The sequence below is a fragment of the Callospermophilus lateralis genome, chromosome 3 (assembly GCF_048772815.1).
Source record: "Callospermophilus lateralis isolate mCalLat2 chromosome 3, mCalLat2.hap1, whole genome shotgun sequence".
Taxonomy (NCBI): domain Eukaryota; kingdom Metazoa; phylum Chordata; class Mammalia; order Rodentia; family Sciuridae; genus Callospermophilus; species Callospermophilus lateralis.
The window spans coordinates 72,180,289-72,195,039 of NC_135307.1; the positions used below are offsets into that span (position 1 = coordinate 72,180,289).

The window sequence follows — 14,751 nt, forward strand, 5'->3', positions numbered from 1 at the left end:
AAGGAATTTAAAGTGTCTACATATTTATTCAATGAATATATCATTTACTCTCTGTAGCAACACCCCAATACTTCACTACCAAATTTATATCAATTAGAAGGGATAGACAGTACTCAAACTGAAAACTTAGTTATCTCAGATTTACTGATTTGCCTCTGAAAATATCTCAGTGTCTAAATCTAAGGTTGCTTCCTAGTTTCAACTAGATTTGAATGACACATTTTTTATTTGTATAAGTACTAGAAATATTTAATTAAAAGGCTGAAGAATACACTGAAATGCTTTGTTTTGTGAAATCTGATTTTTCCAACTATAAAGTTACTGGCATTTGGGGAAAAAGCAACAACTTAAATGAAAACTAAAAATATAAAGCCTATGTTTAAAACATAGCCTTTATTAATACTGACCGCTGAGCTCCATTTTTATTTTACATTGAAATACTTCTGCTTTGCAAAGAAAAGACAGAAAAGTGCATTTTACAAGAGTACTTTTTTTTGTTTTTAATTCTCTGAGAAAATGGAAGGAATCTGAATCACAAGTTCACAATGTGGTAAAATGAAATTAAGAAACAATGATTTCAGTAATGCTATGCCATCACTAGTGTTTAGCTCTGACTTTGTTCTTGTAAATCAGATCCTGATATACAGTCTAGAGCATCTAGGTTATACTCTACAGCGTATTAAACACAGAAAAGGAGGTTTAAAAAAAACCCTTTTCAATGTACAAACATGAATTTAAAAATTGCTTTTAAAAAATCACTTTTTACATAATGTATATGCAAAACTGCTTTAAATACATGATTTTGGAAGAATTATTTACAAAATGTATCAGCCTGTGGAACAATTCACAGACAAAGCATACATAGTTGCTTTACTTAGTTGTTGCATCTCAACTTTGGGAGATATAAATTTATTCGGCAGTATAGCAAACATAAAACTGTGACAAAATTTCTGAAGGGCAACCAAAAATTTGATCCTTAAAACAGTTTAAATACTAGGACTGCCAAAGTTTCTAAATAAGGACATACTTCAATGATCCAGATGCCCATTTATAGTTCTATTCTGTTTGAAGGACTGAGACAGACTCCCTTCAGTACAGGCCAGGCTGCTGGAGGTACCCCTCCTGTAAAAGGGACAGCTGAGAGCTAGCGTCATCCAAAGAGTGAATTAACCTAGAATTTTCTTTTTTTCAATTTTATTAATATTTTAAAAAATACATAAAAATACAACATCCAATGTCTGAATAAATATATTTAACAAGTTGCAAGATAATACCTTATTTTACACAAAATTTTCAGCTTTAGAAATCTTGTTAAATAACTTCATTGTTGTTATATATTTCATTTTTGTATTTTTGTAACAAAATAAAAACTCTGAAATTACATAGAAAAAAGACAAAATATTTTTGTCAAGGGATAAGATAGTCCACTGAAAACTTATTCACAATTCCACTGTAAACATTAATAAACATTAAAATATTTGCATAATTGTGTGCTCAAAAGTCCTATAAAAAGTGGAAGACTTATTACAACTGTAGTTTTCAGTCAACTACACTTCCTTTCACAATTTATTTTGTCCCATTTACACCTTTAAACCTGGGCACACTGCTGAACATATACTTTGGCAGTTCTAAATAGCAAGTGCTTCCACAGAAATTAAAAAACAAAAACAAAAACATCAACAACAATAAAAAACACAACATAAACCCCCTACTCACCAAGTGTACAAATACATCTTAGTGAAAGTGCAGCAGTATCTATTCAGCTGGATAATATTTTGATGTTTACCATGTGCACTTGCTTGTCTATGATTTCTATAACACCTGAAAAGCTTTATTTTACAAATTCAAATTTGCTAAGTGCCCTTTTTTTCTATATCACAAAAAATGAAAAAAATAAAGAGGAAAAATTATAACAAATATGGCAGGCTGCCTAACCTTCAATTATTAATCAGCTTTTTTTTTTTTTTTTTTTTTTTTTTTTGCAACAAGATAAAACAAGAGAGAAGGGAATAGATACAATCCAGCCTGGAAAAGTACACAGGATATACTTAGCAATGTCAAACCAGTTGAGTGCTCTCTGTGGTTCTATTTCAGGGTTTTGGAATTTATGTCCATGGCAGCAAACTGCTGGGAAGGCAGAGAAATGTTTATCACCTGCATTCTACAGCAAGGACATTTTGTGGGGGAGATGATGATGAGGGACTCATTCCAGTGTCTGATGAAGCAGATGACATAGAGGCTCCTGCATGAGACACTGTAGAATCAAAACAATGATGTTAGAGTCAGAAATGATTGCACAGAGATACCTAGTGGATGGCAAAGTAGAAATAAGATTCTTAACATTATTTTCTTTATTCATTGGTCTCTTAGTGTTACATGATGGGATAACAAATGCCAGCAAATATTTTGTTTGACTCAATTGAGTGGAATCAGACACCACAGGGTTGGGAGTGTTGCATGTGTTTGGTATATGCAAGGCCCTGGGTTTAATCCCTAGCAGTGAAAAAGGGAAAGAAGAAGAAGAAGAAGAAGTAAAAAGAAAGACACCACAAAATGTAAAGATTAGAGAGATTAAACTTTTAAACCCCTATTGAAAGACCCCAGTAAAGGACTTGGCTTGACCCAAATCAGAAACATCCAGAGAATTTCCGTAAATATCAGCTATCACAATTGTGCAGGTTATGGCAATGTGGGTGTATGAATAGGGGAAAATCTCAAATACCTTTAACCTAACTTTAGAGAGAAAGTGTTTAGCCAGTTTTCAGACTTTTTCCTTTGTTTTCCCTTTTTGCTTTTATCTTCTCTCTTTTTTTTTCCCCCAAAACTTTCCTTCTCCAATCCTTTTTTTTTTTTTTTTAAATGGTACTGGGGATTGGATCCAGGGGCACATTACCTAAACTGAGCTATATCCCCATATCCCCAGACCTTTCTACTTTTTAAATTCTGAAATAGGGGGCCCTAAGCAACTTAGTGAGACCCTGTCCCCAAATTAAAAATTAAAAAAGACTGGGGATGTGACTCGGTGGTAAAGTATCCTGGGTTTAATCACCAGTCCAAAAAAAAAAAAAAAAATATTTGTAGATGTGTGTAATTACCAATAGATATGTTATTCATTATAAAAGATTCTTGTTTATATGCTAGAAATCACTTGGTCTCAATTTAATAACTTACTATAAAAATTTCCAAAGAAGAAAAAAGGAAGGAATCTTTTAAGTTGTCTGAAACTTACATCACCATTAGGAAACTGAACCCAAAGAAGTGAGGAGTTCTCTGAAGAAATTTAAAACTAAAAACTGCTGGAGCCAACTGTGTTGGCACATGCCTGTAATCCCAGTAACTCAGGAGGCAGAGGAGGAGAATTGCAAATTTGAGACCAGTCTCCCCAATTTAGCAAGACCCTGTCTCCAAAGAAAAGCAAATTAAAAAAAAAAAAATTTTAAAAAGGTCTGTGGTTGGAGCTCAGGGGGTAGAGCACCCCTGGGTTCAATTCCCAGTACCAAAAAAGGGCTAGATTTGAGTGATTCAAGACCACGCGACACAAGTTATTTTATCAGTAATTCCTTCTAAATCTTTACCGAGGGCAGGAAATTTGTCTCCATAAAGCCAAGCCTGTCAATTAATTCACCTTGTACTTAATTATTTTTGAGAGGTACTCCTGGAGCCCTTCTGCCTGCTTCTGTTCCATCCTATTTCTGGAGTAGGTGCTTCCCAGGCTTGCTATGCAGCGGTCATCCTACAGCTTCCGTTCACCATCCCATCCCCCTGAGATTTTCCTTTTCTATTTTTCTCTGTGGGATTGCCTATTTGCTGGACTACATATCGTTTCTTAGCTTGGCTTCTAAATCTGACTTAAGAAACTTGATGCTGTTCTGAGACTTATTTCTTTCATATGTACCTTCATAAAGTAAACTTTTAGAAATCTTTGTCCATAGGATTCTAAAATTTCAAGACATGCTTTGCTATTACTCTCTCCCTGTTCCCCTCATTCTTTAGAGGGTACAGTGAGTCCTTTCAATCTTCTAGTTTCATTTCCTCCAGTTCTGAATTGTTTTTGTTTTTCTTGTACCAGAGATTGAACCCAGGGTTGCTTAACCACTGAGCCACATCCCCAGCCCTTTTTTATATTTTATTCTAAGGGCTGGGGAGGTGGCTCAGTGGTAGAGCACTTGCCTAGCATGTGTGAAGTACTGGATTCGATCCTCAGCACCAAGTTAAAAAATAAAAATATAAAGTTAGATTTTATTCTGAGACAGGATCTCAATAAGTTGCTTAGTGCCTTGCTAAGTTGCTGAGACTGTCTTTGAACTTCTGATCCTCCTGCTTCAGCCTCCCAATCTGCTGGGATTTTACAGGCAAGTGCCACTGTTTCTGGCCCCTGAATATTTTTAATAGTGTACCTTTCGCTTAAAAAAAAATAAAAAGTTATACTGTTTTCCCTCAAGTTCCTTTTTGGTCTCTTTATCTACTTTAGCATCTGTTTTATATACAGGCTTTCCTCAATTATCTGGTCAGGTGGCTCCCACATTGAAGAGAGGGGCATCAGGAGGCTAACTGGAAGCTGTCTATGAACACTCAGGCTTTTTAACATATGCAATGCACATGCACTGATTAGCACAGATATTACTTTCTGGTATAGAAACATCCAAATGTTGGTATTTATGTTAGGTCTTTCTTCCTGTGGTGGTCAATTTCTTCAGAATCTCCTCCCAGGAATGGACAAAAACTTGGCTACATCTTTCAGTGAGCCAAGAGGATCAAATCCTAGGCTGGAAGATGGACAGGAGTCTTACTATTCAGTGTTCAAAATTTTTGCTCAATCTATAACTTTTGATTCAACCTTACTCTCACTTCTAGGTATGGCTGGTGTCCCTGAGTCTATAAACCTACTTTCTGTTAAGTTATTCTCCTGTTTTATCCTGGACATGAGGAAAGCCATAACCTTGTTTTACAGAGGGGGATAGGAGGATCTAATTTCTCTTTCCATTTTCACCCAATCTCTATTTTTTCGGCATCGTCCCACATCCCTGCCTTCAGAGCTTTTCTGGAATCAGGTAATATGAACTGGCTTGCTGCTTGTTTTGTCTCTTTGTAAGAATCGTCTCATCTGCTAGGAGAGTTACAATAGTCCATTGGCTGCTCAGCTATCAAAAGACATGCTGTTGACATTTCTTTTTTCCTTTAGTCAGCTGTCTTATTCTCTATTCTTTCGAGGTATAGAGTTTTAAGTTTTTTTTAATGAGTAAACCATTATTTATTCATCCATCCCTATTTATGAATGTTTAGGCTATTTTCCATTTTCCTCTATTTCAAAACAGTGCAGTAAAGAACATCTTTGTATAGTTGGTTTTGGCCACAGGAATAAGGATTTCTCTAGGTTTGAAGGATACACCTAGAAAAAGAATGTATTCTGCATGTTTTTAGTTTTTGTGGGTACAATAGTTCTCTAGAAATAGTTATACCAAAATTGTTCTTTCATAAACAGTATATAAATTCCAGTTATCCACATTCTTTCCAACACATTTAATTAGAAGTCAACCCTACACTTTTATTTTGTGTGGTGTGTATGGTGCTAGGGATCAAACCCAGGGCCTCCTGTGTGACAGGCATTCACTCTACCACTGAGTCACACTCCAAGTCCAACCCTTCATGTTTTTAAGATCTAACTGGGATACTTTATCCCTTTAATGATTACTTCAAAGTATCCTGTCCTTCGACTAACTCCTACACTGGTTAATGTAATTCCTGGCTGTCCTTCTAGATGTTCACATTTTTGAGATCAAAGTCTGCACTCATTTAATTCATCTTTTCAATTCTACCAACTGGCAGAGCACCTAGCACCTGATGAAGTAGTCATTAATGATGGTGAACTGCACTGAATTATACTACAGTTGCTTAGAAAATGACTTACTGCCCCAGCAAGATAACCCCCTTGAGGATCAGCCTTATATCTTATTTATTTTAATGACCCTCATAATAACAAATACAGTGTCTGTGAATAGGCACTCAATAAATTCCTGTTGATCAAAGAGTAAATTTCAGAGAAAGTCAGATCTTCTGGAGAACCCACCACATTTAGTAAAATAAAAAATTGTATAACTTAGTTCATACTCCCTTTCGGAGGTCTCATATGGACTAATTCAGCTGCTAACCCATTCACTTTAGTAAAGGCAACAGAAGAAAACACTAGGAATCTAAAAGCAACAACCAATAAATGTATATACCATATTCAGAGAGTGACAAACAAATCTTCTAAATTGATAGTATATTTGGAAAAAAAATGAGAAAAAAATTAATAAAATTACCTTCTCTGTCTTTCTTTTTTAATCTTTTTCTTCTCCTGTCTATGGTTGCAACTTCAGACTTCAAAGACATGTAATATTTTCTGATTTCCTGTAATTTTTCTTGAAGAAAAGAGATTCTCTCTGTACTATTCATATTATCTAATTCATCTAAAAGGGAAAAAATTTATTTTAAAATCTATGACAAAAAAGATAGCAGTTCTATCAAAAATCTAAATCATAAGTGACCAAAAAGTTTAGTTTATTAAAGCATACCATAATAAGTTCAATAAGGCTCTTTAAAAAGGTAAGATATAAATTAAATTCATGATTAAGCATCCTTACATATCCAAAATTTCTATACTCAACATGCATTACATAAATGAACACAAAGCAACCCTTATCTATATATAAGTATTATTTTAAATTACTGATATGACAAAAGGTGGCTCAGTTTAATCAATTTATATCAGACTGGTTCTGTTTTTTTGGTACTGGGGATTAAACCCAGGGGCACTTCATCACTAAACCACATCTCCCGCCCTTTATTTTATAATTAGTAACAGGGTCTTGCCAAGGCACCTAGAGTCTTGCTAAGTTGCTAAGGATGGCCTCAAACTTGTGATCCTCCAGAGCCGATGGGATCACAGGCGTGTGCCACCACACCCGGCCATGTGTCTTTTTTTTTTTTTTAGTTATACCTGGGCACAATACCTTTATTTTGTTTATTTATTTTTATGTGGTGCTGAGGCTCGAACCCAGAGTCTCACACGTTGAGAGGCGAGTGCTCTACTGCTGAGCCACAACCCCAGCCCCATATGTGTCTTCTTAACTGGCAATCTCATCAATATTTATCAAGTTAATCTTATAAAAAGTTACAGATTTGTATTTAAGATAACAAGTAGTGATTAATGATTTGGAATACATAAATAATTTGTTAACCATTATTCCTTATTAAGTTGGCATTTTAAATATACTCCACTTTACAATATATATTCATGTTATCCATAAGCTGCTTACTGAGTTGAAAGCTCCACTTGTATGTCCTAGGAGATGAATTTGGATGTTTTTCTCTGTGTTTCTCTTTCTCTCCATCTTTGATATGAGGGGAGATTCTTGCAGGTGATCGTGTAAGCTTCTGAGGCTTAGACACACTAAGGTGTTTCACTGGGGTACATTTACTTGAATTGTCCACAGCTGGGAGATCTTCACTATCACTGCTTTGTCCTGTAACAACAACAACAGGTTTACTTGGAGACTATAAATGATAAAAACCTAAATGCAACAGACTCAGCAGTTACACTTCTTTTTTACACAAACATATATTTTAATGATTTCCAAAAAAAAAAAATTGTTAATTTAGAAAAAAAAAATGCAGTGCATTTTCAGCAATATTATTGCCAGAGACTCTGTCTGCTCAGTCCACACATAAGAAGTAGTTGCCTTCTATGGTGATATGGTTTCTCTGTACTAATTCCCAAAACATTACAGCAGGGAAGTACAGACTGAATTGTTGCACAAAGGAACATTTACTCACCAGATCCCACCGATCTCTCCTGTACCCGCTTCCTGGGCAGCCTTCCTGATGAAGCTTTATTGATTTGATTCAAAGTTTCTTGAGGAATCCAACTCATGTCAACATCATTCTGACTTGATGTACCCATTTCTACTTTCTGTATGTGTCTCTTGCACTTTCTAGATTCTAGGAGTTGATGAAGGCCAACACCAGAAGTCCAAGACCAGCAAGGAACATATACATAATGTTTCTCCATCTAATCCATCTTCTCTTTTAATAACTATAACCAGTTGATTAAAGACAGCATCTTGGAATACACTGCCATTCAAGTCTTTAGTTCAAATTGATGACCAGACCAAAGGGTCGTCTACCCATGGGCTCTGCAGGAATACTCAAAATTGGCCTATCTCTGGGGTGGTACTACAGTGTTCAGAGGAAGAGCTTTGAAATTCTGGATATAACACTGATAGTCCTGAAGATAACGAAATGAGGCATCTAGGGATTCGACAATAAAATCTTCTGTACCCTTGTTTGTAAAGCCTACCAAGAACTTCACTATGTTATTTGCTGGAAAATCTTCTCCTTTCAGAAACAGGATAGTTGTATCTGCATTTGGTGATGCTTCAGAAGAAGATAAATCTTCTTCCTCTGATTTATCTTCTGCCAAATCTGTGGGTTCATCTTCTTCTACCTCAGCTTCGTCATCTTCATCTTCAATTATTGAATCTTCCACTGTTTCTTCATCCTCTCCAAGATACTGAGCCACTGCTAATGAGCCAGCAAGAGAAGCAGAAGCAGGCAGGGGAGGAGTCTCATGGCACGGCCAATCCAGTCCCAGTCAGCGAATGCTCCTGGCGGCTCTGGCGTTACTCTTCATCCCCAGTTACACTTCTTAGTATCATATCAGCAATCTCATATTAGAAGATACTTTTGGTTTTCCCATAAAACACATTGGAATTGTCAATTTTATTTCCTTTTTTTTTTTCAAGCTCTACCCCTTACCTCTGACGTAACTTCATTCTCTAAAGCCAACCTTGCCTTCTACTAAAAAGGCAAAGTTGAGGGTTACACATTCAATTTCCAAGCCCCTTTCCTACCTGTATTTGTCCTTAATGTCTTTTTATTGTTTTGGTTTCAAAAAGAGTTTCTGGACAAACTGATCTCTTCAGCTACACTCTTAAGACCAGCTGTACCAGCTCCTCTCCAATAACCAATGTCAACTGTCTGTATTCTCTTCTTTGGTTCCCAGAGTGCAGAGCATGCTTAGATCTTTCCACCCTTGGAAAAAGAGAAGGAGGGAGGAGGAGAAGACCTCGCCCTTTAATTGGCAGCTCTTTTCCTTCAAAGAGAAACTCTTGTTAACCTGACTTCCATAGTCTAACCACACCTCTATGCTGTGGTTAGGGTCCCAAACTTAAACTACTGGTTCAACTCAATTATGTATTTTAATCCTACTTGAATAATCTACAGCATTTGAAACTTCTTATTCAAATCTCCTAGTGTTTACTAACTTCAATTTATCTCTGGTGAGTTTCCACACTCTTCCTCCTAGCCCACATAAAGGGTTATGCCACATAGTTTTTGTTCCTGTTTCTGCTCATTCTTTTAATTCTTTCATGGTAATCTCATTCTCTTTCGAGTCTCTGACAACTATCTTCTAAAATCCGATTGATTTCTAAGCCCAAATCCTTCTTTTCCTAATATTGGGTACCTTTAAATAAACATTCTCCAAATTTCTCTTCCTATAGCCTGCTACTACTACTCCCATATTCCATATCTCAGGTAACTAATTCCTCATACTTGACCCATCCTAGTGATTTTATTTATTTTATCTTATTAACTAAATCCTAGTGATTTTATTTACCAAATCTCTTTAATTATTTTCTCTTTCACTGCTTTTTAAACCAGATTCTAATAAAATTAGTCATGTCCTTTCTTCCTTTTTAAATCTTTTTTTTTTTTTTTTTGGTACCAGGGATTGAACTTAGGGGAACTCGACCACTTAGCCACATCCCTAGCCCTATTTTGTATTTTATTTAGAGACAGGGTCTCACTGAGTTGCTTAGTGCCTCACTTTTCCTGAGGCTGACTTTGAACTCGTGATCCTCCTGCCTCAGCCTCCTGAGCCTCTGGGATTACAAGCGTGAGCCCTTATACCTGGCCTCCTTTTTTAATCTTCTAAACTTTGTATCTGAAATAATCTTCAAATCTACAAACATTACCCATATTATTTTCTCACCCAATTGCTACACTAGAGTACTTCAATGTGTGATATTTCTACAAACATTCTGTGTGTCAGTTATCTGCTGCTGTATTACAAATTAGTCCCAAACTTAGCAGTTTAAAACTGCAAATGTGTTCATTATCTCACACAATTTTTGATTATCAGAATCTGGGAGCAGATTGTATGGTCTGGCTCAGGAATCTTGTGAGGTTACACTTGAACTTTGAGCCAGGGCTTTTGTCTGTGAAGACTTGACCAAGGCTGGAAGATATTCTTCCAAAGTGGCTCACTCACTCTCTCAGGCTATTGGTACAATGCCCCCAATTCTTCAACATACAGGCCTCTGGACAAACTGCTTGAATATCCTCCCAACAGCAGACTTCCCCTAGAACAAGCCATCCAATGGAGAATAAAGAGGAATTTGGTGCCTTTTATGACCTATTTTCCAGAGTCACACTCTGTCACTGCCACTTTGTTAGAAATGGGACAGTGAGTTCATCCCACACTAAATGGGAGGGGATTTAGGTTTTCTTTCTTTCTTTCTTCTTCTTTTTTTTTATATTTATTTTTTAGGTGTAGATGGACACAACACAATGCCTTTATTTTTATGTGGTGCTGAGGATCGAACCCAGGTCCCGCCCGTGCTAGGCGAGCACTCTACCACTGAGCCACAATCCCAGCCCCTAGGTTTTATTTCTTGAAGAGAAAAGTATCAATGTATATATGGATATTTATTAAAACTACCACACTCCTACAGAACGATGATAAAGCATCAATATCAGAAAGTTAGCACAGATATATTACTATCATCTAATCCTCAGATCTCCAGTTGCCCCAATTATACCCTTTATAGCAGTAGTATCCAGGTGAAAATCATGTATTGCATTTAGTTGCCACATCTCTGTCTCTAAAGTCTCCTTCATTCTGGACCATTTCCTCTTTCCTCAATGCTCATGACCTTTTTAATTTTGAAGATTATAGGTTAGTTATTTTACAGAATATCCTTTAGCTTAAATTTTTTGATGCTGCCTCATGATTAGATTCACATTATGCATCTTTGATAGGAATATCACATATGTGGCTGCTAATGTCCAGTGGGACACTATTTCAATAAGGATGGTGTTCACTTTGATTATTTGACAAGGTGATGACTGCCAGGCTTGTCCACTTTAACATTACTCACATTCCCTTTGTAATTCCTAAGACTTTTATATACTCATCTCCTATCACGCTCTTTTCCTTAGACTACACTGTATAGCTGACAGTAACCCCCGACTACTAAAATGCCTTTTATCCTGTGTAAATCATATGTTCTTTCCTTGAACTATGTGTCTGTTGTAACCTAGAACTTCCATTTCAGACTTGTATGAAGGCATATTTTAGAGGTTAAATTTTTAATCTGTCAAAATCAATTGCATTTATTTCTACCACATTTTCTTATTTAATTTTATTCATTGCGCAAAATTTTTTTCATGTAATTTAATCCATTCATATAGATTTACTAATTTTTAAAATCAATAAGAATTGCCCTTATTTCTCCATGTTTTAAAATTACCATACTATCTACAAATTAGCTTTTTTTTTTTAGCTCAGAGGAAAACATTCCCTGCAAAAATGTAAACTTTATCTACTTTTTTTTTTTTTTTTTTTTTTTTTGTGTGTGTGTGTGTGATACTGGGGATTGAACCCAGGGCCTTGTGCATGTAAGGCAAGCACTCTACCAACTGTGCTATATCCTCAGCTCCTTTATCTATTTTTAACACCAGAGTAATTGTATTTTTCTTTTGAGTCCCTAATATGTTTCACTAATATTAAACTGCTTTCCATAAGAAATACACATAAAATAAGTATAAAAAATAATTGCATCTATCCCAGTTCTAAGTAAAATTGATATGTACCTTCAGATTAAAGTTGATGAAAAAATATAATAAACTAGATTTATTTTTAAACAGACACAAGCCAGGATCAAAACCAGCGAAGTGCTGAAATGACTACCACCCTACAGAAGCCAGCACTGAAAAGCACTGACCTGCTCCATTCTTGTCATTTTTGGCTACAGCACTTGTTCGCTTTGGGGTGCGCTTTTGTTTTTTTGCCATTAATCCACTATTTCCATCGCTTGGCCTTTTCTGACCTGAAATAAAGGGAAAGAGATAATTTGAAAACAACACAAAAAATAAAGAGTAGGTACATTTATTCATCTATGCACTCTACGTTTACTTCTATATAAACACCTATTATTTTGGTACTGAGGATTGACCTCAGGGGCACTCGACCACTAAGCCACATCCCTAGCCCTCCGGAGCCGCTAGGATTACAGGCGTGCACCACCACTCCTGGCTATATATACATTTTAAAAGATTATTTATTTATTTATTTTAATTAGATATATATGACAGCAGAATGCACTTTGATTCGTTGTACACAATTGCAGCACAACTTTTCATTTCTCTGTACACAATGTAGTGTTGCACCATACATGCACTCATACATGTACCTAGGGTAATAATGGCCATCGCATTCCACCAGCTTTCCTGCCCCCACGTTCCCTTAAATACACATTTTTAAAAGAGAAAAGAAAAAAAGATGGTACTTAAAAATCAGCAGTACCTGAAACTCTTAACTTTCACTTTAACACAAAGGCAAGTATTTCCCTGGCAAGCCTTACCTTTCTCCCTGCTCTCTCGTTCCTGTACAATTATATTGCAAGTACCAGTGGCAGCACTGGCTTCAAACCCATTTGCTGATTCCCTCTCACAGAGACCTTCTTGAGACTCTTCAGCAATGCTGTCAACCTCAATCGTTATGTCGCTCTCACTTTTTACACTTCGAGATTCGTCCTGAGAGAGAGTAAGTGGTGAAGCTGCTGAGAAGTTATGCTGAGCTGCAGGAGGGAGGGCAGATGGGACAGAAACAAGGGAGTTGGACTCAGAGCTCTCAACTACCACCTCCTCAATGCTGGTCTTTTCCTTCTCATCCAGATCATCCAAATCTACTTCATGGCACACCAAGGTTTCGGGCCCAATCAGAGGCATTGCCTCTTCCTCTTCTTTCAGTGGTGTATTCACAGTTTCTTCAGCTGGACTATCAAGTTTTTCACCACTGGACTCTTGAGCACATTGGTTTGACTCTGCTGTTAATGATGGCATTCCTTCATTTTCTGTTTCAAAGTGCTGTTCGAAATTTAAGTTTTTTATTCCCTCAGATCCAATACAATCACCAGTCCTTTCTTGAGACACACTATTTGTCATTTCTGTTCCATTCTCCAGTCTTATTTTTTTCTCTGGTGATGACTGTCCTAATATTTTCCTTTTCAACTTTTTTTCTTTCCCATATTGGTCAATTTCATCTTCAGTAGCACAAGAAAAGTTTTTACCATCTAATGAGGAAAATTCAAGACTATGAGTTTCTATGTGAGGTTCACTTCCTGCTTCATCTGGGCTAAATGATGAAATCTTTATAATTTCTAAAGAAAGATCTTTTGTTTTGCTGCGCCTTCCCTTTCCTTTAGGAGATTTTTCTGCCTCTTTCTTAACTTCTTCTACTTGTTCCACTTTGTTTCCAAATATCTGCACTATTTGTTCATTCTCTCCAACTTCTAACTTCAGGGTTTCTAAAGGCTGCATTTGAGTCCTATCATTTTCTTTTAATATATGTGCAGCAATCTTTGGATTTTCTTCATCTAGTTTATCATCATTCAAATTTTCATTTTTTTCAAGTTCTTCCTTAATATCAGGAGAGAGTTCTTCATTTATCAAATTCTTTTCTAAAGGATCTTCTGTTTCACTATCAGATGAGCAAGAGTCTGCAAGAGAAAAAATTATTATACTATACAGGCTTTTATCTTAATTACCAATGTAATCTTATAACAAAAATCTTACAAAATATAATCAAGACCCTTAATCATCTACTTCCAAATACTCTCCACACAAATTTCCTACATAAAATAAGCTATAACATTGTGACAAAAATTTAGAAGAAGGGGATTTCAAACTAAACTCTGTGAAGATACAGTAAATAGCATATTACTATCTCAATGATAAATAAAAAGCTGTTTGGTCATTTTCCTTAGTATCATATTTAGGTTATAAGAATATGTAGCAAAGTCAAATGACAAGTACTAAGAAGTTAGTATGTTAAGCAGTTTGATCTAAGATCTAGTATGTACTAATATTAACCGTTTTGGGTCCTAAGAAGGGAATATATGACATTCCATTTTAAACGATTCTGGAAAGATGACTATTTAAAATGAGCACTTTTAAATTTAAAGCAAAACTTTAAATAGACAAAAAAGTACAAGAAAAGGCACCTACTTGCAAGTAAAATTACTTTTCTTTACATTAGAAAATCTTTAAAATAATAGAATAAGGGGGGTTCTAAAGTTGTATAAGAACTGTAAAACATAAAAATCCTGCCCATATGATGCTCATATCCAAAACAAGTTCAAAAAGGCAAACAATATATTTTTTAAGTGAAAAGTATAAAGTTTCATTTTGTGGTTTTATCATAAAAGAATATAAATGGGGGTTGTTTTGTTTTTGCTTTTTGTGTGTGGTACTGGAAATTGAACCCAATGGTGTTTCCCCTTTCTTTATTTTGAGACAGGTTCTGACTAAGTTGCTGAGGCAGGCCTGGAACTTGTGATCCTCCTGCCTCAGCTTCCCAACTAGCTGGAATTATAGGCATGTGCCACCATGCCTGGCTTAGAATTCATTTTTTTCATGTTTAAAAAA

At 35.9% G+C, this 14,751-nt stretch overlaps 1 protein-coding gene and 1 pseudogene across 4 annotated transcripts in view; both read right to left on the reverse strand.

Moving 5' to 3' along the window:
• Positions 1-374: 374 nt before the first annotated feature.
• Positions 375-14,751, reverse strand: part of Arid4a (AT-rich interaction domain 4A) — a 71,546-nt gene continuing 57,169 nt past the window's right edge. For 3 of the 4 annotated variants that reach the window (XM_076850435.2, XM_076850433.2, XM_076850437.2), the window contains 5 exons: positions 12,687-13,823; positions 12,048-12,152; positions 7,299-7,505; positions 6,303-6,449; positions 375-2,254 (listed from right to left, as the gene is read on the reverse strand). In XM_076850435.2, coding sequence (XP_076706550.1) covers positions 2,151-2,254; positions 6,303-6,449; positions 7,299-7,505; positions 12,048-12,152; positions 12,687-13,823 — 1,700 coding nt within the window. In that variant the 3' untranslated portion in view covers positions 375-2,150. Of the gene's footprint in view, positions 2,255-6,302; positions 6,450-7,298; positions 7,506-8,433; positions 8,722-12,047; positions 12,153-12,686; positions 13,824-14,751 lie in introns of those variants that run through there. The other variant, XM_076850436.2, reaches the window with a different exon arrangement.
• On the reverse strand, positions 7,525-8,629 carry LOC143393477 (translocon-associated protein subunit alpha pseudogene; annotated as a pseudogene).